The 23,923-nt window shown below is 35.1% G+C and overlaps 2 protein-coding genes and 1 pseudogene across 3 annotated transcripts in view; 1 reads left to right on the plus strand and 2 right to left on the minus strand.

The window, feature by feature from the left end:
• LOC136041302 (organic cation transporter protein-like) overlaps positions 1–4,720 on the plus strand; it is a 77,415-nt gene extending 72,695 nt beyond the window's left edge. Inside the window, exon 8 of the mRNA XM_065725921.1 lies at positions 1,654–4,720. Within this exon, the coding sequence (XP_065581993.1) occupies positions 1,654–1,849 (196 nt within the window). The 3' untranslated portion in view covers positions 1,850–4,720. The remainder of the gene's footprint in view (positions 1–1,653) is intronic.
• A 1-nt stretch (position 4,721) lies between these two features.
• Positions 4,722–23,923, minus strand: part of LOC136041301 (fibropellin-1-like) — a 60,328-nt gene continuing 41,126 nt past the window's right edge. For both annotated transcript variants that reach the window (XM_065725920.1, XM_065725919.1), the window contains exons 13-15: positions 21,154–21,282; positions 15,155–15,289; positions 4,722–5,349 (exon numbers count right to left, since the gene is read on the minus strand). In XM_065725920.1, the coding sequence (XP_065581992.1) occupies positions 4,784–5,349; positions 15,155–15,289; positions 21,154–21,282 (830 nt within the window). In that variant the 3' untranslated portion in view covers positions 4,722–4,783. The remainder of the gene's footprint in view (positions 5,350–15,154; positions 15,290–21,153; positions 21,283–23,923) is intronic.
• LOC136041308 (U1 spliceosomal RNA) lies at positions 19,496–19,627 on the minus strand (annotated as a pseudogene).

Genomic DNA, 23,923 nt, shown 5'->3' on the forward strand with positions numbered 1-23,923 from the left:
AACCTCTACAATAAGGTTATCTGATACGCTGAATCTGATGGTGTTATTTCCGTTAAGATTGTATGATTCCCCCTATTTTCTAAAACGAGGCAAATTTTCCCAGGCTCGTAACTTTTGATGGGTACAACTGATCTTGATAAAACTTATATCTTTAAAATAAGCATTAGAATGCGATTCTTTTGGTGTAAATATTGGTATCAGAATTCCATTTTTTAGAGTTTCGGTTACTATTGAGCCGGGTCACTCCTTACAGTTCGTTACCACGAACTGTTTGATGACAAAAGTTCTGGTCAATTTGGAAAGTTTGCCTTTGACCTCATGTAATACGCACAGAATAAAGCATAATAATTACATCATCCAAGTATACAGGCTTTTTGCGGGTATATACGATATCCAACAACTTTTTTTCAAAACACATATTCATATGTCCCGCTAAGAGATTGTTGGGTGATTTAAAATGAATGTAAGATTATCAAGCTAGCTCTATAAAATTTATATTAGGCTTGGTAGCATTTCTGTAAAATTTTACAGTCTAAGAAAAAAAAAGTCGAAACAATGGTTCCAACCTCCAAATAATGAATCCCCAGTTTTTTACCTAGATTTGAAATTGATAAATTGGTCACTCTCCGTAGAGCTTTCGTCATATTTATGAGATAAACCACTCCCATTGACAAGCTTCTTAAATTTGGAACGTCCATAACTATGCCTTGCTTAGTTAGGCTGATTCCTCGAACAGGTCTACTTAACGTTATTCAGAGTTATTAGTTAAATTACACCATCTGTATACTATTTTGTTCCTTCAAAGGAAATAAGCCAAGATCCTCTTGTCCAATCAGGTTGTACGTTGTCTTTCGTAGGCTATGGAGCCGTTTAAAATATTAAAATGAAAAGGAATTCACTAGCCTAACCAAGCTCTTGCCCCATGTTTCTGTTCCATAATGAAGAAATCGGAGTCATTTTTGATTTAATAGCTTGTTTTAGTTTCTTAAGGACTTTGGCCAAGCCGATGATAGTTCCTTAAGCTAATAATTAAATTGGCCTAGTCCTCTAAATTCCTAATTTTGCACAGTAAACACGGTTGGTTTACTCTTTGCAAGAATAATATAAAGGCAAGCTTTAAAAGTTAAATTCAGTTAAGAATCGTTAAACAAATTTTTACTTTAACATAGTTTTTATTCATGCATTTCTCCGACCTTCAATGGGCGACTGGAGTGTCATTAAATATTTCAAATGACATCCTTTAGAAACACTGCATATTTGGAAATAAAAAGAGACTAAACAAAAATAGATAGCCAACTGCAAATAAAAGTAGCCAGAAGAGGGTGGTTGTCAAAACTCAAATGGTCTCAAAAACCCAACTGAACGAACACAAATTACTCTGGAAGTAATCCTTAATCTCCTGCTGTTGTCGTTAAACTGGAAGCTGGTAAAGATTAGCGTGGTAAGTCAACATTTTTGATGTGCATTTACAACAACTTGTTTGACATATTACGAGAAAAAAGACTCCTGTACGAACTTCAGTTATGTATTTTCAGGAACACTGAAGACAATTCAGAAGCTTTAAAATCTGAAGAAGTCCTCAGACTACTCTATTCTTTATTGCAATCTTCTATATATTTGAAGAAGTCTCGATCTTCTATTCTTTATTTTCAGGAACACTGAAGAAAATTCAGAAGTTTCAAAGTCTGAAGAAGTCGTAAGGAAGCAAGTAGAACGACAAATTTCCAGAGGTTCATTGCGCTCCTCCTTCAGAGCCCCTATACGGGGAGAAACCCTTCGCTCTAGTATCTTATCTAAACAAACGTTAACTCCTAGACGCAGTGTAAACACTATTTCGACTCATTTGTAGTAATCGTTCTCTAATTTAATGGGGACTAGATTTGATAGCGAATTTTGAGAGGCAATATAGGTTGAAAAAAGAATAGTAACGTTAAAAGCATGAGAGGGAGATTGGGAGTTTTAATCTTAAACTCACAACGGAACTAAATATTTGAACACATGACTGCTAATCCGCATCCTTCCAGGGAATTTATTTTTTAAATACCCATCAATAGAATCTTTTATAGACATTTCATTTGAGACTTGCTTCGACAAGCTCAAGCCACCAGAAAACATTTTTGAGGATAGAGTTATTCAAAGTTTTAAAAAAAAACAGTTAAAGCATTAAATTCAAAACAAAGACTAATTAGTAAACGTAAATAGTTTATGCTTAAACTAGCCAAAGAGCCTGTCGGACGACAGAGATAAAAATGCTAAAGAAAAAGTAGTTAATAGCTTTTACGAGCACCAGAGAAAAATTTTTGCCCTCCTCAACCAAAAACAACCCTAAGCCCCCTCCCTCCAAAAAATTTTTCATGGAAATTCCAACTCTATCCATACTTCGTGCAACAAAATAGGGAAAACTTACCAAACAACGTATAAAATTTTTCATCTTTTTACTGAAAGCTACCGACTGCATCCCATGTCAATAATGAGATGTATTTACAGAGTGCATCAATAATGAGATGTATTTACAGAGTGCATCCTCTCTTGTGAGCACCCGAAAACCAATTGACTCTGATCTGAATGCATATATTTCACTTTTACCCGTTGTTAGACGTTGTTACCCGTTCCACAGCATCACACATTGTAGTTTTCCAATTAACTATTGGCTGATAAGTGTTACGGACACTAACAAATTAAGCAATGTAAGGGAATGCTTAAATTACTTATGCTTGTATATGCTGAATGCTTGTGTGATTTTTTTTTTAAAGGAATAAGTTTTTTCACCGTCTTTCTGAAATTGAAACAAAGGGCATATATTTTTGATCGGAGATTTTGGGGGTATTAGTCATTCATAGTGAAAGTTTGAGTAACATTGAAAGAAATATACTTCCACTTGACGGTGTTTTTTTTGTAGTCTATTGTATAAGCATTAAATTTTTCTTTAGACTCTTAGGCAGGAAATTTTGAGTCCCAAACTGGTTTTTATTCCTTCAGACAGGGCCGTATCTAGGGAGGAGATTACCCGGTTTTGTCTCCACCCCAAAAATTTTTCTCGGACTCTTACAAAAATAGCAAAAGTAAATATAAATCAACTTTTCTGCGGTTTGTGGAGCCTTCTCCAAACAAAAATCCCCCCCACCCCCCTGAGAAGAAAATCTCGAATACAATCCTGCCTTCAGAAACAGGCCAACGGGTGCTCACAGGGGAGGGTAAGGGGCTTCTATCTCTCATCAGAAAGAGAAAGGCCAACTTTTTAGCATAATTAGAAAATTAGCAAATTTTCCGGGAGAACTGATTAAATTTCCTCAATGTGTTGGACTAAATTAGAAACCATTATAAATATTTTACATCTTAAAAATGTTCGTGGTTAAATAATTGTCTCAAGATGCCTTTGTTTACGTGTCCTTTTTTATATACATTGTAGAATTGCTGTGTCAACATACCTTGTTCTCACATTATGTACATGTTGACATTGTTATTACTTTATAGCATAGTTAAGCAATTTCTAGCTTCTATCAATGGTTTGTAACTGGTTTTCTAGCCATTTGTATTTGTACACGTTTCTTCAAATAGTTATTTAAATCACAAGGGCACTCATAGCAAATATTTAAAAGGGTAAGGTAAGTTTTTATAAGCCTTTTCAGGGGGGATTGTGTTGTGCTGTGGCTAGATTAGGCCAGTTACTGGAGCAAATCTAACTCAGTTAGTCGGAAAATAGTTTTACACTTATTTTTGAGGACATTTCGTGAAAGTTTTGTAGGGAGAAGAGTAAACTTCATTTTGCCTCAGTATTTACATTTTCCTATTATGAGACTGATATTTATGCGCATTATGTTCCAGAGGGACATTCTTCTGTTCCTCCCTTGGTGATACCCTTGTCTAACTGTGTTTGGTAATTACGATATATCTTTAAGAAGATTTACTTGTTCTTTTATCTTAAAACAAAGATTAACATTACTGAATGATGTATTATTTTATGCTTAGTGTTTACTATATGCACCAATAATTTTGATAAGAATATGGGAGAAGTTCAATATACAAAATAGATTCAGAAAATCTAAATAAGATTGCTTAGTTTACTATAAATACTTCATCCTATGGAAATATTTTTAGAGATGTTGAAGAAAATTCTTGTTTAGTATAAGATAAGAAGTTTTGAGTGGTTTAGGTAGTTCAGAGTTAGTGTTTCATTACAGAGTGAATATTCCAGCCTTATAAACTTTTAAAGAAAAAACTGTTATTCATGTATTAATTTTATGTAATGTTCATATTTCCCTGAATAACGAAAATGATAAAGATTAGAAAACATAGAGATAAACACGAAAAGATGGCAGCATGTCTTCTTAAAAAGAAAATTAAATCTTTAACTTTCAAAGCTCTTCAAAACTTTGAAAAAGAATAAAATAAGAATAGGATAAGACATAGTAAGAAAGAGTAAGATCGAATAAGATAGAAAGAAAAGAATAGAAGAAAGAGAGTAAGGAAAGATGACACGAATCTCAGTAGTACTTAAAATTTTAGAAATTGCTATTTCTTGCATGCAGTATTTCTTTTTTTTGAAATCATCTAGACGAGAAAATATTTTAAATATAATAAACGGTCTTTAAACGGTCATAGTTGGAATGTTCACTGCACTGTATTTTTCTTATTATTTAAGTGATCTCTTTGAATCAAGATATTTTTGGATATTTTTGGAATTATATTTTTGACCAAACCAATAAAATACTAAATCTTACTTGTTCATACTTGATAGAATTTATTAAATAAATAACAGCAACAATATTAATAATATTATATATCAGGATTTTCCAGCTATTTGTCTAACTGCATGTACCAAGTCAGCCAGGTACCTTGCTCGTAGTTCACCAGGTCCGTTCCCAGAAACCCTCACATCGGCCAATTTCATCAATTTAATCAGCTCATTGGCCATAATGTCATCCTCCATATCTAAAGCTCTTCCATAGCCTCGTCTAACTTTCTGGCTTAAAGAGGCTTTATTAAAAACAGCAGCGATTTCCTCAGGGAGATCTTCATCCACTCTTTCTCTCATCTTCAATTTTCGTGCTCCTCTTCTATAGCCAATTGGGCGTGAGTTGTAGGAGTATTCAAAAGGCTCACCTCCATAGTAATTTTCAGCGTTTGAGATCAAGTGAGCTACTTGTTGTGACGTGACTGGCTCTGCGAAAGGATCGTCCTTTTTCTTTCCAGCTAAGCCTATTAGCCCCAGCAAGGGTGAAAGCATAAACACTTTCTTTTTTTTAAGGAGAAGTAGAAGAAGAGGTCCAAAAACAATACTTTTTTTCATAGCTCGAAGAAGGTCTCCTTTTGTTACTGTTAAACCATTACTAGACAGCACGATGTCTTCTGGAAGAAGAAAATAAAGAATAAATAACAAAGGCATCAGACTCATAAAGAAGAAAGAATTTTTGTGGCTTTCTCTCGAAGTATATTAGGCCCATTTACAACGAGACTTTACTCATTCTGGGGTTTATCATGCGCTAATTTTAGCCAATTCGATTTTTTCTTAGATTTTTTCAGCCAATCAGAAAATACAAAAAAATCTGATTGGCTCAAATTAGTGCCAGTCAAACCTCGGTATCAGTAAAATTTTATTACGAATGAGAATCTAGCTTTGGTAAACCGCATCCCATACATAAGTTTTTATTTTCTAAAAATCAGCCACAGACTTCAGAAATAAGACAGAAACCAATTAGGCAAAACTTATGGGGCTATATTTTGTATGTTCCAATGCCATACGGCTTTGGTGATGTGTAATAATCTAATTTTAGAAATGCAAGCTAAAAAATAGCTAAGAACCCTAAGATGTTAGGAAAGAAGAAAAATCACACCTCAAAGTAATGGGAAAAGCAGGTATGGGCCATTTGCATAAATCTAATATCTCTCTGTGTCTTATAATCACAGGATTTTCTTATAGTTTTTATTCCAAGAAGGCTGTAGCCAAAACCATGATTACCATCAACCACGTCTGAAAATTTTATTTTTACACATAAAAAATAAGTGACATTATAAAAGAATATTTTCGTGGAAACACGGTCCAAGCTTAAAATACAACGTGAATACTTGGATCCAAAGATCTCTGGTTAAGCACAAAAACAATATCCGTATACTACAAAAACTGTGTAATTTTTTTATAGGATAAATTCTAACTTTTTACTGCTAATACAACGTCAACTCGTTTAATGTTTGAGAAGCAAATTGACTTTTGATCAATGGTTCCCAATCTAGGCATTTCTAAAATCCCAAAGCCCCTTCGGGGCTTTGGGATTTTACGTATTTTTACGTATATTTGGGATTTTCAAAATTTTACGTATATTTCCCTGAAGGAAGCTTAAAAGGCCATTAACTTGTCTGAATGAAAAACGGAAGCTTTGATGCCCTTACTAAAATAGAATAGAGATCGTACCACAGCAAGGTCTGAATTTAGTTTGTACCATAAACCAAAACTTTGCCCAAAATACAGTCAAAATACCACAGAGATTTTAATCAATTTAGAACTACCACAGAGATATGTATAAAGCTTTCTAAATTCACGAAATATACTGCTAGATGGTTGGGTATTCGTCCCAGAAAATACAAGCAGTCCGCGCAATGAATTTGTTATATATAAATATACATATATTTGTGTATATATATATATACATATATTTGTGTGTATATATATATATATATATATATATATATATATATATATATATATATATATATATATATAACATATATATATATATAACATATATATATATATAACATATATAGGCGTACAGTCCAAAAACGATCAGAATCAACTCAAATATCTTGTACCAAACTGTGTGAAAGTTTCACAGTGCGGAAAGTCCCGAGTGCTTAAGGTCTACTTTGAGTCGAAATAAAACCTGGATCAGTTCTTTAAAGTATTTGTGAAAGCTGACCAAAAAACCCTTCCACACAAAAACTTTTGTATATCTCCAGAAGTGTTGTCTCTCGTGTCATAAAACTGGACACCTGGCCTCCCAGTGATCCCGTCAGGCCCTCTGCTCTCGCTATGGATCATGTGATCACATCTCTAACAGTGCCTGTCCGTGTTCTGTAAAATTCACTGTCTAAAATGTAAAGTCGCCGGCCATACTTGCTACAGTGTATGTTGACTAAAAAAACCTTTCTAAACATGCCTTTGTATATCTCCCGAAGTGTTCTTTCTTGTGTCATAAAACTGCACATCTGGCCTCTCACTGCTCCCGTCAGGCCCTCTGCTCTCGCGGTGGATCTTGTGACCACACCTCTAACAGTGCCTCTGTTCGGTAAAACTTCACTGTCTAGAATGTAAAGTTGCCGGCCATACTTGTTACAGTGTAAAGTTGACTAAAAAAACCTTTCCGCACAAGCTTTTGTATATCTCCAGAAGTATCCTTTCTCGTGTCATAAAACTGGACACCTGGCCTCCCAATGCTCCAGCCAGGCCCTCTGCTCTCGATGTGGATCATGCGATGACCCACTACACGATCCACTTCCAGTGGCAAAGCCTTCGTGTGGTATTGCTATGCTTGTTAGGACCTCGTGCCGGTCGAGTATTTTTTATTCATGTGAGTTTTTCCTTGCTGTCCGTGTAGAAGAGTATTACTTTAAACCTTTATCTCCTGACAGATTACTGCAATGACCGATCAGAATTGTTATTTGTTTCTGCATGTGAGAAACTAGGGGTCATGTCTTTCAAAGATTCTTAAGGAAGGGATAAAAGTTAGAGGTGGTTCATCGGGTTGAAATTAGAAGTTCTAGTTCCCTTCTCAGAGTCAAAAGTGATGGAGTTCAACTAGCCCCTCCCCTACTTCCCATCTTTTCACCAAACGCATCTCATTGAAAATGGGCATAGCTATTTTGTTTAAAATAGTCCAAAGAATATAAAACAATGCCTCCAGAATTGAAGCAAACCCCGGAGCCCCATGGCAAGGGCTTTGTTGTGCCCTGGGGCATAACTGTATATAAGGTTTTTATAGAATGAGTGGTCGCATTAAATTTAGATGGGTGTCCTTTGATTTTCAATTGGAAGTTATAATGCCCTTTTTACGAGTGAAAGTGATTTGAGAGCAGTCTCCCCCCCCCACTCCCATCATTTCCCAAAACAAACATTTAAAAAGGTTTTGAGACATTAATTTATTTCAACATTGTTGAAAGGTTCTTGAAAAGTTCTTGAAAGTGTTTGTGAAAGCTGACTAAAAAACCCTTCCACACAAACTTTCGTATATCTCCAGAAGTGTTCTTTCTCGTGTCAAAAAACTGGACATCAGGCCTCCCACTGCTCCCGTAAGGCCCTCTGCTCTAGCTGTAGATCATGTGACCACACCTCTAACAGTGCCTCTGTTCGGTAAGACTTCATTGTCTAAAGTGTAAAGTTGCCGGCCATGCTTGTTACAATGTAAAGTCGACTAAAAAACCTTTCCGCACAAGTTTTTGTATATCTCCAGAAGTGTTCTTTCTCGTGTCAAAAAACTGGACATCAGGCCTCCCACTCCTCCCGTAAGGCCCTCTGCTCTAGCTGTAGATCATGTGACCACACCTCTAACAGTGCCTCTGTTCGGTAAGACTTCATTGTCTAAAGTGTAAAGTTGCCGGCCATGCTTGTTACAATGTAAAGTCGACTAAAAAACCTTTCCGCACAAGTTTTTGTATATCTCCAGAAGTGTTCTTTCTCGTGTCATAAAACTGGACACCTGGCCTCCCACTGCTCCCGTAAGGCCCTCTGCTCTAGCTGTAGATCATGTGACCACACCTCTAACAGTGCCTCTGTTCGGTAAGACTTCATTGTCTAAAGTGTAAAGTTGCCGGCCATGCTTGTTACAATGTAAAGTCGACTAAAAAACCTTTCCGCACAAGTTTTTGTATATCTCCAGAAGTGTTCTTTCTCGTGTCATAAAACTGGACACCTGGCCTCCCAGTGCTCCAGTCAGGCCCTCTGCTCTCGATATGGATCATGCGATCACACCTCTAACAGTGCCTCTCCGTGTTTGGGAAAAATGTTCTGTCTAAAATGTAAAGTTGCCGGCCATACTTGTTACAGTATAAAGTGTCACAATAACAAGAATCAACTAGCAAAGCTCACGGTATGATATGAATCTGTCTACTACTGCGCAAACTGTACTTTCGTGGAATATTTATGGTGGAATTTTAGTCAAACTTCCTGTGATCAAAGGTTTGCTTTCGAACTGTGAAATACTGTGCTTGCAAGAACATTTTTTGACGAGTCATAGTTAAGGCCTTCTGAAAACTGACAATAATTTCGCTCCCTATTTGCTGCCCACTAAACGATCCACTTCCAATGGCAAACCCTTCGTGTGGTATTGCGATGTTTGTTAGGACCTCACACCGGTCGAGTATTTTTGATTCACGTGAGTTTTTCCTTGCTGTCCGTGTAGAAGAGTATTATTTTAAACCTCTAACTCCCGACAGATTACTGCAATGACCAATCGGAATTTTTATTTGTTTCTGTGTGTGAGAAACTAGGGATCATGTCTTTCATAGATTCTTAAGCCAGAGATAAAATTTAGAGGTGGCTCATCGGGTTGAAATTAGAGGTTCTAGTTCCCTTTTCAGAGTCAAAAGTGATGGAGGTCAACTAGCCCCCCCCCCTACTTCCCATCTTTTCACCAAACGCATCTCATTGGAAATGGGCAAGGCTATTTTGTTTAAAATAGTCCAAAGAATATAAAACAATGCCTCCAGAGTTGAAGCAACCCCCGGAGCCCCATGGCAAAGGCTTTAAGTTGTGCCCTATGGCATAACTGTATATAGTTTATGCCTGGGGCATAACTGTATATAGGGTTTTTATAGAATGAGTGGTCGCATTAAATTTAGATGGGTATCCTTTGATTTTAAATTGGAAGTTATAATGCCCTTTTTACGGTTCAAAGTGATTTGAGAGTAGCCCTACTCCTATCATTTCCCAAAACAAACATTCAAAAAGGTTTTGAGATATTAATTTATTTCAACATTGTTGAAAGGTTCAGTAATTATACATATTGGGATGTCAGCTCATTCCCCCCCAAGCCCTCAGTGCAGGGTCTGTAAGTTACTCAATTTGTTCATTGTTTACATATAGCATAAACTATTGAGAAAAGGTAAGCATATTTGACTTCTACTTTCCCAAAATACGAAGGGCATTAACATGAGTCTTTCAGGGAATGTTGTGGGGAGCGTTGAACTAAATCAAAACATGTTATGCATATATGGGTTGTCAAAAGGGTGTAACTCAGGAATGACTAAGTATATCAATTTTGAATTTTCAGGAAGGGATAAGGGAGATGATCAATTGACCAAAGGCGATATTTGTACGCTACTACTACTACAACTACTACTGCTACCATAAGTACAATTACTACTATCACTACCATCATTAGAACTTCAACTTTTGCAGCGAGTCCTATTAAGGTTGAGGGTGTTGAAAAAATTATCTGAGGAAACGTTGAGGGGAAAGTTGAAATAAACCAATTATTACTATTATTATTAGTTTATTACCCGTCAAAAACGAAAAAGACGGAGTATAAAAAAGAAAAAATTTAAACACACTTCAACTACAAACATTATAAAATAACATAGTCCAGGGGTGGTTGGCTTTTAAAACATTGGCACTGAATTTGTAGATTCTTCTCTCTATGGCCATGGAAGGGTTGATGACCTTGTATTTCATGGAGATGTCGCCATTGCTGTGCCAGAGAGGGAGACGCATGAGAAACTTGGCATATCTATAGAATGCACAACAAATGGCTTTCTTTTCGGTAGCTGTGAATATTTTCCAGAAGGGACCCAATGTGTATACAAATTGCTGATATGGGTGTATCAGCAATATTTTTTGGAACGACTTATCATATCAAGAGGAAACTTCAGGGTCATCATGAGTGGGATGTTCAGTTAATCAAAAGGCAAAATGTACCTGTTACTACTGGTATTAATACTGCTACTACTACTGTTACGACTACTAATAGTACACTATTACACCTACTACTGTTCCTTCTACTACCTCTACCACTATGAAACTAGTACAATTAAGGCTACATGTATGAATGTGAAAAATTGACAGAATATTGAGGGGAAATTTGAACTAAATAAAAACACACTATGTGCATGCAGATTGTCAAAAGGGCGTATCTCAAAAATTGATTTGGGTATTAAGTTGAAAATTTCGGAAACACTAACACTAACACAAGTGCTACTTTAACTAATACTACTAATACTACTAAACTACTCCAACTGCTATTTAAGTTGCAACGACTTATAAGGCTTAAAGTATTAAGGTGAAAAGGGCTTAAAAGGGTACCAAAAGAACACACCAATAATATTTTTGAAACGACTGAATGTGTCAAGGTGAAACTTCCGGGGTATCCCGAAAGTGGTGTTCAACTTACCAAAAGGCAATATGCACATGGTGCTGCCACTATTAATACTGCTGCTACTACTGCTATCAATACAATATTAACGCTGCAACTATATCTACTACCACCGTAACTACTGTAATAATAGTACTATTAAGGATAAGTCTATGAAGATAAATTTTGAGAGAATATTGATGGCAAATTCGAACTAATAAAAGACAGTATGTGCATTTAGATTGTCAAAATAGCGTATCCTAAGAACTAATTTGTGTATTAAGTTTGTACTCTCAGAGAATACAGATAGGGGGAGATCAATTGACTAAAAGGCAATATGTACCTAATACTACTAATACTACTACTACTGCAACATTTACTAGTTCTACTACTACTGTTATTATTGCTCCAACTAATACTTTGATACAGCCACTTTGTTCAGCATAGTAGAACGGTCCAGCGACTATGTCTTAAGGGATATTGGGCATGTCGACCCCCCAATTATGAAATGGGACCATTAGGCTTTAAAACAAAAGTTGCTTTAAACTAAATGAAAAGGCATTATGTTTATGGTTGCCAATAAGACATCTCAGCAATATGTCGAGAACGACTGGGGGTATTAAGCTGAAACTTTTGGGGCTACTGCTATTACTACTTCTCCTCTTACAATTTAAATAAGTAAAAAGAGTGTAAGTGTATCCAGATTGTGAATGAGCCAGGATTGTCAAAAGATAGAATCTTTTAGAAACGATAAGTTTTATTTTCAAGTCAACTTCAGAAATTATAAAATTAAATTAAAAAATACTGTTCGTGCCTGGATTAAAATTCTTAAAAATTTCTTCCAACAGACAATCAGCAACCCAAGCTATGGATTCTTATAGAAAAAAAAACAAAAGGTGTAACGAATTCAAAATATGAAAAAAAACTTGGTCAATAAAAAACAAACAGAATCTAATCTAAGAAACTTCTTCCGCAAAAAAAAATTCAAAGAAAAGTAAAGAGCTCCATTAAGCCAAAAAATGAACAGAAATAGAGTCAAATAATCTTCCAAGTGTAAAACTACCACACATCACTGTCAATAATTAAATATAAGTAAAAAGAAACAGAAATTACAACAAATAGCCGAGTCAAACTCAAAACGAGTAGGGCTGATAGCCGCCATACCTTCTCAAGACCAGAACATAACTTGCACTTTACTGAATATAAAATACGTTTTTAATGTTTTCACTTTTTATTACTTTCATAAGTGAGAAATTATCAAAACTTTAAGGAATAAATATCAGTATGCCAATTAAACTGACAATCCACGGTCATATGTTTTTGTTTTTGTTTTTTTTTCTAGCAAAGCGCAAGTTATGCTCTGGTTTTGAGAAGGCATGGGGGTTATCAGCCCTACTCATTTTAATTTTTGCTCGTTTTGATTTTGACTCGGCTATATGCTGTAATTTCTGTTCGTTTTGAGTTTCATTTACTTATTGATAGTGATATGTGATAGTTTTACACTTGGAAGAGTATTCCACTCTATTTCTGCTCATTTTTGGTTTAATGGAGCTCTTTACTTTTCTTTGAAAAACTCGTTTCGTGGAAGAGGTTTTTTAGGTTAATAACCGTAAAAGGCTTATAGTCAAGTGATAATATAGTCAAGGCTTATAGACGTGATAGTGTAAGAGGAAAAGGAAATAGATTTAAGCTATCGTGAACTCGTTAGCGGCCCAATTTTGACGAGAAAAAGTTAAAGCGAGCAGAGGCACTATCGGGGAAGGGGGTTTGAGCAATTGCATTCCATCGAAGATTTTTAAAATAATTTGTTTGCATTATCATTTGAAAATATCCCACCCTAGGTTTTGAAAAAAAAGACACCGATATTTTGCATCTTCATATCAGAAAAGCTCAAAATGATCCCTACACCCACCTCTTATACTTTTTGAATTTACCTGCAAAAGTGACTACAAGTTATATATTAGACTAAATAACAAATAAGTACTTAAACCATGGTTTAAGAATTTGTAGAACGCTTTCAATATAACCATGGTATTTTTTTTTTATTTGTCCATAAATGATTTATTTTTTTCTTATATACTATCTTATTTCATTTTTTTCTTATATTACTGTTTTCTTTTCGTTCAATTGTCATTAAAAACTGATCGGTGCGTTATCCTGAATCAAGGACACGCATCAATTCGTTCATGATCACATAATCAATTAATAAAGCAATTAAACTTTTTTTCAACCGGAAAGGATTTAAAACAATAATAATAAGTAGGGTTTATTAAACTAGTTGTTAAATTAAATAATCAAGTCTTTCACGAAGTTCTCACAAAAACGGTTTCCTTGAAAGAAGTCAAAATTAGTCATATTTTAAATGAATTCGGCAATATACCATATATTAGCTTCACAGATAGTGCCTTTCTTAGTAAGGGTTCGATATTACATTTTTCGGGGGGGGGGGGTATGCTTGTATCGCCAAGGTTTGAAAATTTTCTTTTGTCATAGAGATTCAGTGTTTTTACTTTCCTTGGATGATAGATATGGGTTCGTCCTTCCCATCTGGATTTCATATCCAATATAGTCAACCAAACAAAGCGAACATAGATATTGAAATTATAGCTTATCAATCAAGCTATTATTAAGGTAATACAGAAAATAAGTCAAGTCAAAATCAAAAGGTCACTGTATAGAGAACTAAGTGTTTTCAATGGCGTCAGTTCACGTCAATTTTGGGGCGATAGATAAAAATTAATTCTTAATATCGAGAGCGGGGGTAAATTTTTTTTTTTTTTTTTCAATAGAAATACTAAAAAAGGCAATTTTAAAGACCCCCCCCCTTCCAAAGCACAGAGAATTCTTAAAAACATAGAGGGAGACGGAAAATTAGGAAGCACAAGCCCCTCCTCCTCCCCCAATTGACGCCACTGAGTGATTTACTCTTTTCTGGACTTCGTTTTTCCTTATAAATAACAATTTGCACTAAATTGCATACATATTATTGCACCAGGTGCGCATGGCGATGTGTGTGTGGTGATTGTCCAGCAACACCATCGTATAACTAGACACACAAAAGAGTGGAAAAAGTCTCGTATGTTGTTTAAAAGACTTTAAATTTCACGACATCTTGTCCTACCTACACTGTAGGGTAAAACACCATGTTCAACTTTTTGGTCAGGTTGATAAACTGTCCTTTCGTAGACTAAATCGACAGCAGTGTTAAGAACTATGTAAATTTCTTGAGTAGATTGTCTAAGTTGCATTGTTTTCGTTGGTTTTGTTTCTTTTTAGTAGCCAGTTTGTGCTGTAGTAATTGTGCATTATGCATAGGCCTATATCTACAGTGGCTGAACAATCCCATAACACTAGGTTTTTAGCTTAATTGTCCTGGACGTATTATTAAAATAAACATACTAAAATTTTAAGACCACCTTTACGCCTGTTGTGACAATGCCCAATGAAATTACAGTATTTTCTTACGCTGGACTAAAGCCCTGTAAAATCGGAAATTTATCGCCAAAATAAGGAAGAGATGTGTGTCGAAACAGACGAAGCGTCAGTATCTTGTTAATGGGTCAAATGATATTTGTCTCAGCCTTGCCTGATAATTGTCAGGTTGTTAATTTTGAAGCCAAAAAAAGGAACAAAGGAGATAGGGGAAGGAATACAAAAGGAAAATTTGGTAGGAGATTATGAAGGAAATAAAATTGAAAGATTTTGTAGGATCCGCAGTTGACGCCTAAATGTATAAGCAAAATAAGATTTAAAACAGTAGAAGTTGTCATACGTCAGTTATCAGAATCTGTATAGAGAAAGAAAAAGCGTCTTACCGTTGCATGTGCCATTCACGAAAGAATATGCTGTGCCACAAGCACATGAATAGTTGCCAGGGAGGTTGATACAAGTTGCTAATCTATCACCATTTTTACTGCATGGGTCATTCAATAGTTTACATTCGTCTACGTCTGAAATTACAAAAGAAACATATTGAATTTAGACCTAGTGTAAAAAAAGTTACTTGGGTATTAGAGTTGAATCAAACAGTTCGTGGTAACGAACTGTAGTAAGGAGCGACCCGGCTCAATAGTAACCGAAACTCTAAAAAATGAAATTTTGATACTAATAGTTACATCAAAAGAATCGCATTTTAATGCTGAATTTAAATATACAAATTTCATCAAGATCAGTTATACGTATCAAAAGTTACGAGCCTGAGAACATTTGCCTCAACTTAGAAAATAGGGGGAAACACCCACTAAAAGTCATACAATCTTAACGACAATCTGAACGACAATCACACCATCAGATTCAGCGCATCAGAAAACCTTATTGTAGAAGTTTCAAGCTCCTATCTACAAAAATGTGGAATTTCGCATCACGGACAGATCACGGATGCGTGTTTAATTGTTTTTTTTTTTTTTTTCTTTTTTCAGGGATGATCGTATCGACTGAGTGATCCTAGAATCTTGCGAGAGGGCTCATTCTAATGGAAATTAAAAGTTCTAGTGCCCTTTTTTAAGTGACAAAAAATTGGAGGGCACCTAGGCCCCCTCCCACGCTCATTTTCCCCCCACCCAAAGTCACCAGATCAAAATTCTGAGATAGCCATTTTATTCACTATAGTCAAAAAACTTAATAACTATGTCTTTAAGGACGACTTACTCCCCCGCAGTCCCCGTGGGAGTGGCTGCAAGTTACAAACTTTGACCTGTGTTTACATATAGTAATGGTTACTGGGAAGCGTAACCTACAGACGTTTTCAGGGGATTTTTTTTTGGTTTATGGGGGAGAGTTGGGGGGGGTACGTGGGAGGATATTTCCATGGAGAGACTTCTCATGGGGGAAGAGAATTTCAATGAAGAGGGCGCAGGATTTTCTAGCTTTATTTAAAAAAAACAATGAAAAAATAAATATGAAAAGTTTTTTTCTACTGAAAGTAAGGAGCAGCATTAAAACTTAAACGAATAAAAATTATTACGCATATGAGGGTTTTACCTCCTCGTTATACCTCACTCTTTACGCTAAAGTATTTTTAGTAATTTCAACTATTTATTCAATGGCCTTTGTGATTCTTAAGGAATTGGGATAAAATCTAAGCTTTAGTGTAAAGAACGAGGTATCGACGAGGGTTGAACCCCCTCATATACGCAATAAGATATACGAATATAGAACTTCGTTACGTAAGTTAATTCGTAAGTTACGTATATTTTTTTTTACCAATGAAAAAGTTTGTAAAAAATTAAAAGTTCTAGTTCCTTTTTTAATTAATCAAAAACTTGGAGGGCAACTAGGCCTCCTCTCTTGCTTCTTTTTTCTCGAAATCTTCCGATTAATTGCAATTAATTAATATGCAAATTTCGTTTTAATTATTTATGTGCGGAGAGCCAAGATCAAAACATGCATTAATTCAAAAACGTCCAGAAATTAAATAAAAAAAAAAACAAGTTTTTTTAGCGGAAAGTAAGGAGCGACATTTAAACTTAAAACGAACAGGAATTACTCCGTATATGAAAGGGGCTTTACTCCTCAACGCCCCACTCTTTACGCTAAAGTTTCTTACTGTTATAAAAAGTAGAGTTAAGAGAAAGGGTCAAACTTTAGCGTAAAGAGCGGGGCGTTGAGGAGGAAAAGTCTCTTTCATATACGGAGTAATTTCTGTCCGTTTTAAGTTTTAACGTCGCTCCTTACTTTCCTTTAAAAAAAACTTGTTTTTTAATTTAATTAAATAAAAGAACAAAGCAAATACTTTCAAACATAAGTAAGGAGCAACTTATAAACTTAAAGAGAAATGAAATTATCAATGTATGAGGATTACCACCGTCCCATAACCACATACTCTCTAGGTTACTGGATTAACTGATTAACTGGATCTTACTGGTGATTAACTGAAGGGTGCAATAAACATAGCCAGTGGGTGACTGAAGGTGTGTTAAATACTGACTGTTTTTGCGTTTGAATCAAAAATTTTATCGTAAAGCAGATGTGAATAAATAAGCCTTTTCCATTCTTTTGTTATTCTCAAAAACAAATTAACTTACTAATACAACGTTCTTGTATCAGAGCATACTTCTTAAAGCATTGGTGGAAAAACATCAAATTTTAGTGCAAAGAGGAGGGAGCGTTGAGAGTGGTGACAATCGCCCCCTTCACCGAGAATCCTTTGTTGATTTTAAGTTTTAGTGTCGCTAATAGTTTTTATACGAAAAAAGTCTTTTACATTTTTTGATTGTTTCGAGTTTTGCGTTTAGAGTATTTTTAGAATTCATACCCAGAGTCATAGTCTTTGCATATTTCAATATTTTTTACTGGAAAAACAATTATGAATTCCAATCTCACACTATATTTTGCTACAATTGGATCCCCGGCTAAAAATGCGAGTATTGGGCCTAACCATCCCTCAAACCCTTTCAATCCAAAAAAAGGAAACAGTACTTGTAACTTACTTTTGAAAGAGCCCAAGACTTCCGGTTCACTTTTAGCAATCATTCTGATTACGGTTCTTGGGGTATATAGGGAGGAGAAAGACATAAAACCCATCGACTAGACAAAATTTCATCTGGCCTCGACTGATCTCCTAAAATTATCTCCATCTGGTCTCCTAAAATGTATCAAAACTTTCTACGTTGTCTTATCACCGATCTGCTAAAGAGCCCTTGGCTTAGAGCATGGTATTTGTCTAGTTTGATCATTTAAAGAAACAAGGAAAAATCATTAAAATCGTATAATTAGTTCGGATACATTTTCTGTGCATTTCAAAATCCAACGAGCTTTAAAATTCTCACCTTACTTTTGTAATTGACCGATTAACTTTGTCGATTAAAATCATAAATTCGCAAAAGTCAGAGTCATTTTCCCAGAATGTTTTTTGAAGAAAACTAAAATACTCTTGATCAAAATATTTAAAAATTCCTGAGTTGAATAATGTGTAACACCCCTACCTTTATTTGAAGATTTATCAATGAATTTGAAGTGCAACCCCTCTTAGCACTGAGGTATTTCTGAGTGGCTGCATGGGCTAGTCGACCTATACTGACATGTTTTTATTATATTTCTGACCTTTTTCACTAAAATGATACCATATTTAGTAACAATGAGCCCGATAAATAGAAACGGGGGGGGAGGGGAGGCTACCCTACGATCACTTTCCAGTCTCGAAAATGGAACTAGAAGTGGCAGTTCACGTTTGGAAGAGACTTCTTCCAAGATTCAATAGACATTTGTTCGATAAGGTTACCCCGTTAAAAAAAGCAACAACCTGGGACCTGGGACTAAAAAAAATATGAAATCTTCAATTTTCGTAGTTAGAATCAATGATATTCTACAAGGTTAGAGACATCTAGGGTTTGACGCAAAATTTTTATGGAAATCAAAATTCTTTTGAATGGTATTTTCTCCCTTTTTCGAAAAAAACAAAGCAACTTTATTTATGCTTTATAACTTTGATGGAATGCTTTTACTAAATTTCCCATATTTGGAATCAGCTTAAAATAAAATGCTTTTTTGATCCATATAGAGATATTGGGTTAACACAAATTTTAGCTGGAAGCTTAGATGATATAAACCACCCAAACAAATTACTTGGGTTAATTAAACATAATCTTTACTACGTCGTCCATATAACTTGTCAATTGTTGCTATTATTTTCGAATTTCATGACCGTTTCAAAGGCCCCCCTCCCTTACAAAAATAAAACAAACATATGTGTCTGAAGCTGTAAAGATATTTTTCCCAGCCTAAATATAGACAGGGCGATACATGCAATTGAATTCACGTGAAGATGTGGGGAAGACCGTCTGGCTGACGGTCTTGGACAGACTTGGACCGTCTGGCAGACCTTGTCTGGAAGACCGACTGTCTGGCTGGTGGGAACGAATGGTCAAACGGATTTTCCAGAAAAAATGTAATCCCAGAACACATTTTCCCCTTTGCGGATTTTCGTCATTCATGGTTTCGCTATAATTACTTGGGTAGTAAAAAAAGCTTCATTTTCTTATTGCTATTTGGTTTTGTAAGATTTTTTCCTGACAAAAGTACAGGATCATAAACATTGAAATAGTGAATTTGCTATTTCAGCCTGAAACAGTAGTCCTGGTGTACAATAAATACAAATATTGTATATTTACAATATTAATTTTGACAGACTCAAATATTGAACTACCTGGCTTGGGTCAGCCAATTTACGCTGTTGAGTTACCCCCATTTAGGGTAATCACAGGGGTCAGCCTATCCAAAGTGTAATGGAAAGGCCTCACCCTGGGAGCGCCTCCTTTATGATCAAGGCAGCTCCCCAGCCAGGTAAGTATTGATTGACAGACTCAAATATTGAACTTTGAGTCTGAGCTCAAAGTTCATTTCTCCAAAAAAAGTTAAATAAAAAGAGTAAAATTCTCGTTATATTCTCTCTTCAAGGCTCTTTAACCGGCAAAACAGAGAGAAAGAGATAAGGACAAAAGAACTCAATAAAATCAAAACATATTAGAACAAGAAGAATGCAAACTGTCATCCAGCACTCATTACCCTTCATAAACCAAGCGAGACTGTGGCACCAGGCACAATAAACGTTACTTAAAAACATTTCAAGCAAGGCCCAGAAACCTCCACACCAAGGAGGTGTCTTTATACGCAAGCGACGTTTCCAAGAAAGTGTTTTAAGAAAGTAAGTAAGTAAGAGGAGGGGGAACGGGCATAAAAATTAATAGTACAAAATAAAGAACGAAAAAATCTTCAAAGAGGTAAAAACAACCAAAAAAGAACCCAAAATATTTTCTATCAGCTCCAAGTTACCAAACGAATGAAACTCTCTAGTTGACTCAGGCAGAGTATTACAGACAAGACAGTGTAGGGACTTAAATCGGATCTGACTAACAGAGCTAGTAATTAGGTTACTAGCTAATAATTTAAGTCATTTACCATTAAAATCATTTACCATTTACCATCATTTAAGTCATTAAAGTCATTTAAGTCAATTTAAGTCATTAGGTACAGAGAAGCTAGGTTGTCATCCTAATCAAAAATGGCACATGAATATAGAGCTCTTAAGCTCTCAATGAAAGTCACGGGTTCTAAAAATAATCTGTAGAATTCCTTTTTCAATGAATTATTACCTCTCTCTCAACTTGGGAGGGAGATAACTCCTTCCCCCATTTTGAAGAATAGAAAAAAAACGTATCTAGCTCCTAAAGACTGTACAAAAAAACAAACAGGACTCAGCTCTTTCAAGTGAAGCGAATTTTCACAACCATAGAGTTGTGATATTGTCTTACTTCAGTCAAAGGGCACAACTAAAAAGGGCGCATCTACCATTTTCCCATTTTACAGAAAATCAAAATAAGGTTTTAAAGAAGCTTATGCGAACAGCTTTTTCAGAATTTAAACCAGAAATAAGTAAGAAAAAACTGCAGCTGAAAATTACTTGAACTGCTAAAATGTCTTGTGTCCTCATCAAGGCCATCTCCACCCCTACTTTTCATCTTTCTTGCGCTAATACAATAATAGACAGTATCAAATAGAAGTTTTATGCACATTCTTTGGCATAAAGATACTGGTTATTGCTTTAAAAAATTTACACTTACTGTAAACATCCCTGGCAACCCAGGAGGTATCCCTTTTTGCTCGGAGTGGGAGAGGTTACAAAAAAAACTTTTAAAAACGCATAAAACTAGTTTCAACAACTTTTTTGTCACTTTTTTACGGCTTGGACAAAAATTTCAGAGGAAAGGATCAAACCATGTAACCCTTCTGAATACAGCCCTGCTAGTATGTTATAATATTTTTTCTTTTTTTTAAATTCAATTTTTTTTAGGAGAATGTTTACAAACTTTTCACTTACCTAAGCAGTTTCCATTCATAAGGACAAATCCAGGAGAACAAGCGCATGTATAGGAGCCATATGCATTGATACACAACGCATTTTTGTCTCCATGAGCCGTACATGGTAACTCTAGGCATTCGTTTATGTCTAAAAAGAAACAAAATGACCTTAGTATCTACAAGTTTTCTATTTATTTTATTTAGCTATTTAAGTTAGGGATGAACATAACGGATCATGTAAATGCTCTCCAAAATATCGCAGCTAGCACGAAATTTTAAGTAGCAATGGGCACAGACACCAATAATGCCCTGAACCGCATAGGCCAACAGCTGCAGGAATTGTGGGACTTTCTTCAACTGTCTCAAAATCTGTAATAATGCCTATTTCTTTCCGTTCTGTAAAATAAAAACTTTACCCTTCTTTTGAGATTATTTTAGGTTACTTTAGGTTATTGCTCTTTATTCTATTTATTTTATTAGTTTATTATACACAGTTTATATAGTTTAGTTTATTTATTTGAGCTACTACAATTTACCATTCATTGAGTTTTGGTGAAAACGCAATTATGCCCTTTAAGGCCCAAGAAATTTGAGCATTTCCATGTATGTAAAAGTAGTTTCATTGGGTATATATAAAATATGCCAACGTGCCATTTGAACAAAAAAAAATCTAATATTTATTTGTCATAGAGAAAAAGATACTAGCATAGCTTTTATTCGTCTCCTTATCTTCAAGAAGCAATTGGAATTAGCTTAAAAATGTTGAAGCGTAACCCCGTGAAATGTTTAAAATCTACAAGAAAAAGAAAGCTTGTTTTCAAGCATTAAAAATGACAAAAATGACGAAAGTCCTAAGTATTCAATACTATTGAAGGAAATTAGAATTGGTACTCAACAATAGAAGTCAAGTCAAAAACTAGTTAAATATTAACAAAGTGAAATTTTCCATGACAACATAAAACTTTCTAATTGAACGGCTTGTTGAGATTAATATCCTCCATAGGTGGCGTCAATTTGATAAGGCATTTCATCTGTAAAAATTTAACATTAACAATCCATTCATTCCAAAAGACAACTATACCTTCAAAGGAAAGCTATAACTTCTTAACCTCTTTGGTGACACAGGTTTTTTGCTTTTTTTGGGTGATTTTCGAATGTTTTTTTTTTTTTACTTGGCCTCTGTTACTATCAAAAGATTCATTTGTAAGTTTTTTTTCCATTATAAAAAATTCGTGTTTTTTACCAATTTGGGCATGGGCCCCTAGATATTTTTGTCTTCGCCTATATTTTGAAAAATACATTTTGGGGTATTTTCATCGAAAAATGTCTTTTTTGGTGTTTACATTGAAAACATAGAAAAACAAGAAATCAAACCCTATATTTTGAAAAAGTAATTTACCCCCTCCCCCCAATGTAAATTTTTGTAAATTGACACTACCATTCTCCCATGAGGTGAAGATACATAAGTTCATAATGTCAAAATAAACTTCTCATAAATCATTATGTGGAATCCGCAAGAAAAAAAAAAAGTACATCGGGTTTAGCTTCAAATTCGTTTTTAAGCACTTTCACTATTTGCGTAAGACAAATACTTTCATGTCGACCCCTAAATTCTTAATGATTTTATCAGTGTATTTTCTAGATTTTTTTTTTTTTTTATATATAAGCACAAAAAAATTTGTCAACAAACAAGAGACTAGAATTATTAACACAGATGATATAGATGTTCTAAAGGAAAAGTATGGTCAGTGGCACCAATTCATAACAATTGAGATGGGAAAAGTATATTTCTTAAATCTAAGGGGGGGATACGCCTTTTTTGCGATTTCTCAATCCCAAACGTCGCACACAAAGCCCATCGTATCCAAACGATGGTTTTTTCTTCAGTTAGTTTTCTTACTATATCTTTAGTCATACCAGACGACACAAGAATCCTGGCCGTTTCCGTCTTTGTCTGTAAAATACTTTCAATATCTTTATCAAATTCAACTTCAACCCTGGGAAAACAAAGAGCAAAAAACAAACAAGTAAACACGCATCCGTGAAAAAAATAAGCGCCGGATCTCAGCCTGCCACACTCGTTCCAGATTCTCAGCCAAATCTTCGAGTCAGAACACGCTTTTTGAAGTAGAGGGTTCGAAGACCAACCGAATTTTGTGGTTTTTACTCTAATGCTCTTAAGAGCCACTGCCATGAACTCTGCACATTTCAAAGCATGAATAATCTCTGCAATATATATTTAATTGAAGACGGATCTCTGGCTCATTAAAACTTGAATTTACCTGAAGGAGGTGAAATGGTACTCTTATCTTACCAAGGATCTCGTAACTAACTCGCTGAAACAGCGAGGGATCTGTTTAATAGCGAGGGTTACTACAACCGTATCAATTTGTCATCCTTTAACATTTAAGTTTCATTTTGTTCTCATTTACTTCATCACCAGACTGGCAGAGATAAATGAATGGTTTGGTTTTCCAAGCAGATAAGGCCAAGAATAACAAACGCTCATAAAGCAAACTTTTATAAGACATCAAATGAAAAAACAGGACTTTTCAACTGAAAGTAAAGAGCAACATTAAAACTTAAAACGAACAGAAATTATTACATATATGAGGAGGTTGCCCTCTTCTTAATACCTCACTCTTAACAGTACAGTGTTTATATACTTTAAAAAAGCTTCTTATTGTTGTAGTTAAAAGACCCCAGTGTTTCAGGAATCGTTCTTAAAGAATTGGGAAAAAAGTCAAACTTTAGCGTAAATAGAGAGGTATTAAGAAAAGAGCTACCCT

The sequence above is a fragment of the Artemia franciscana genome, unplaced genomic scaffold, assembly GCF_032884065.1.
Source record: "Artemia franciscana unplaced genomic scaffold, ASM3288406v1 PGA_scaffold_131, whole genome shotgun sequence".
Lineage (NCBI taxonomy): Eukaryota > Metazoa > Arthropoda > Branchiopoda > Anostraca > Artemiidae > Artemia > Artemia franciscana.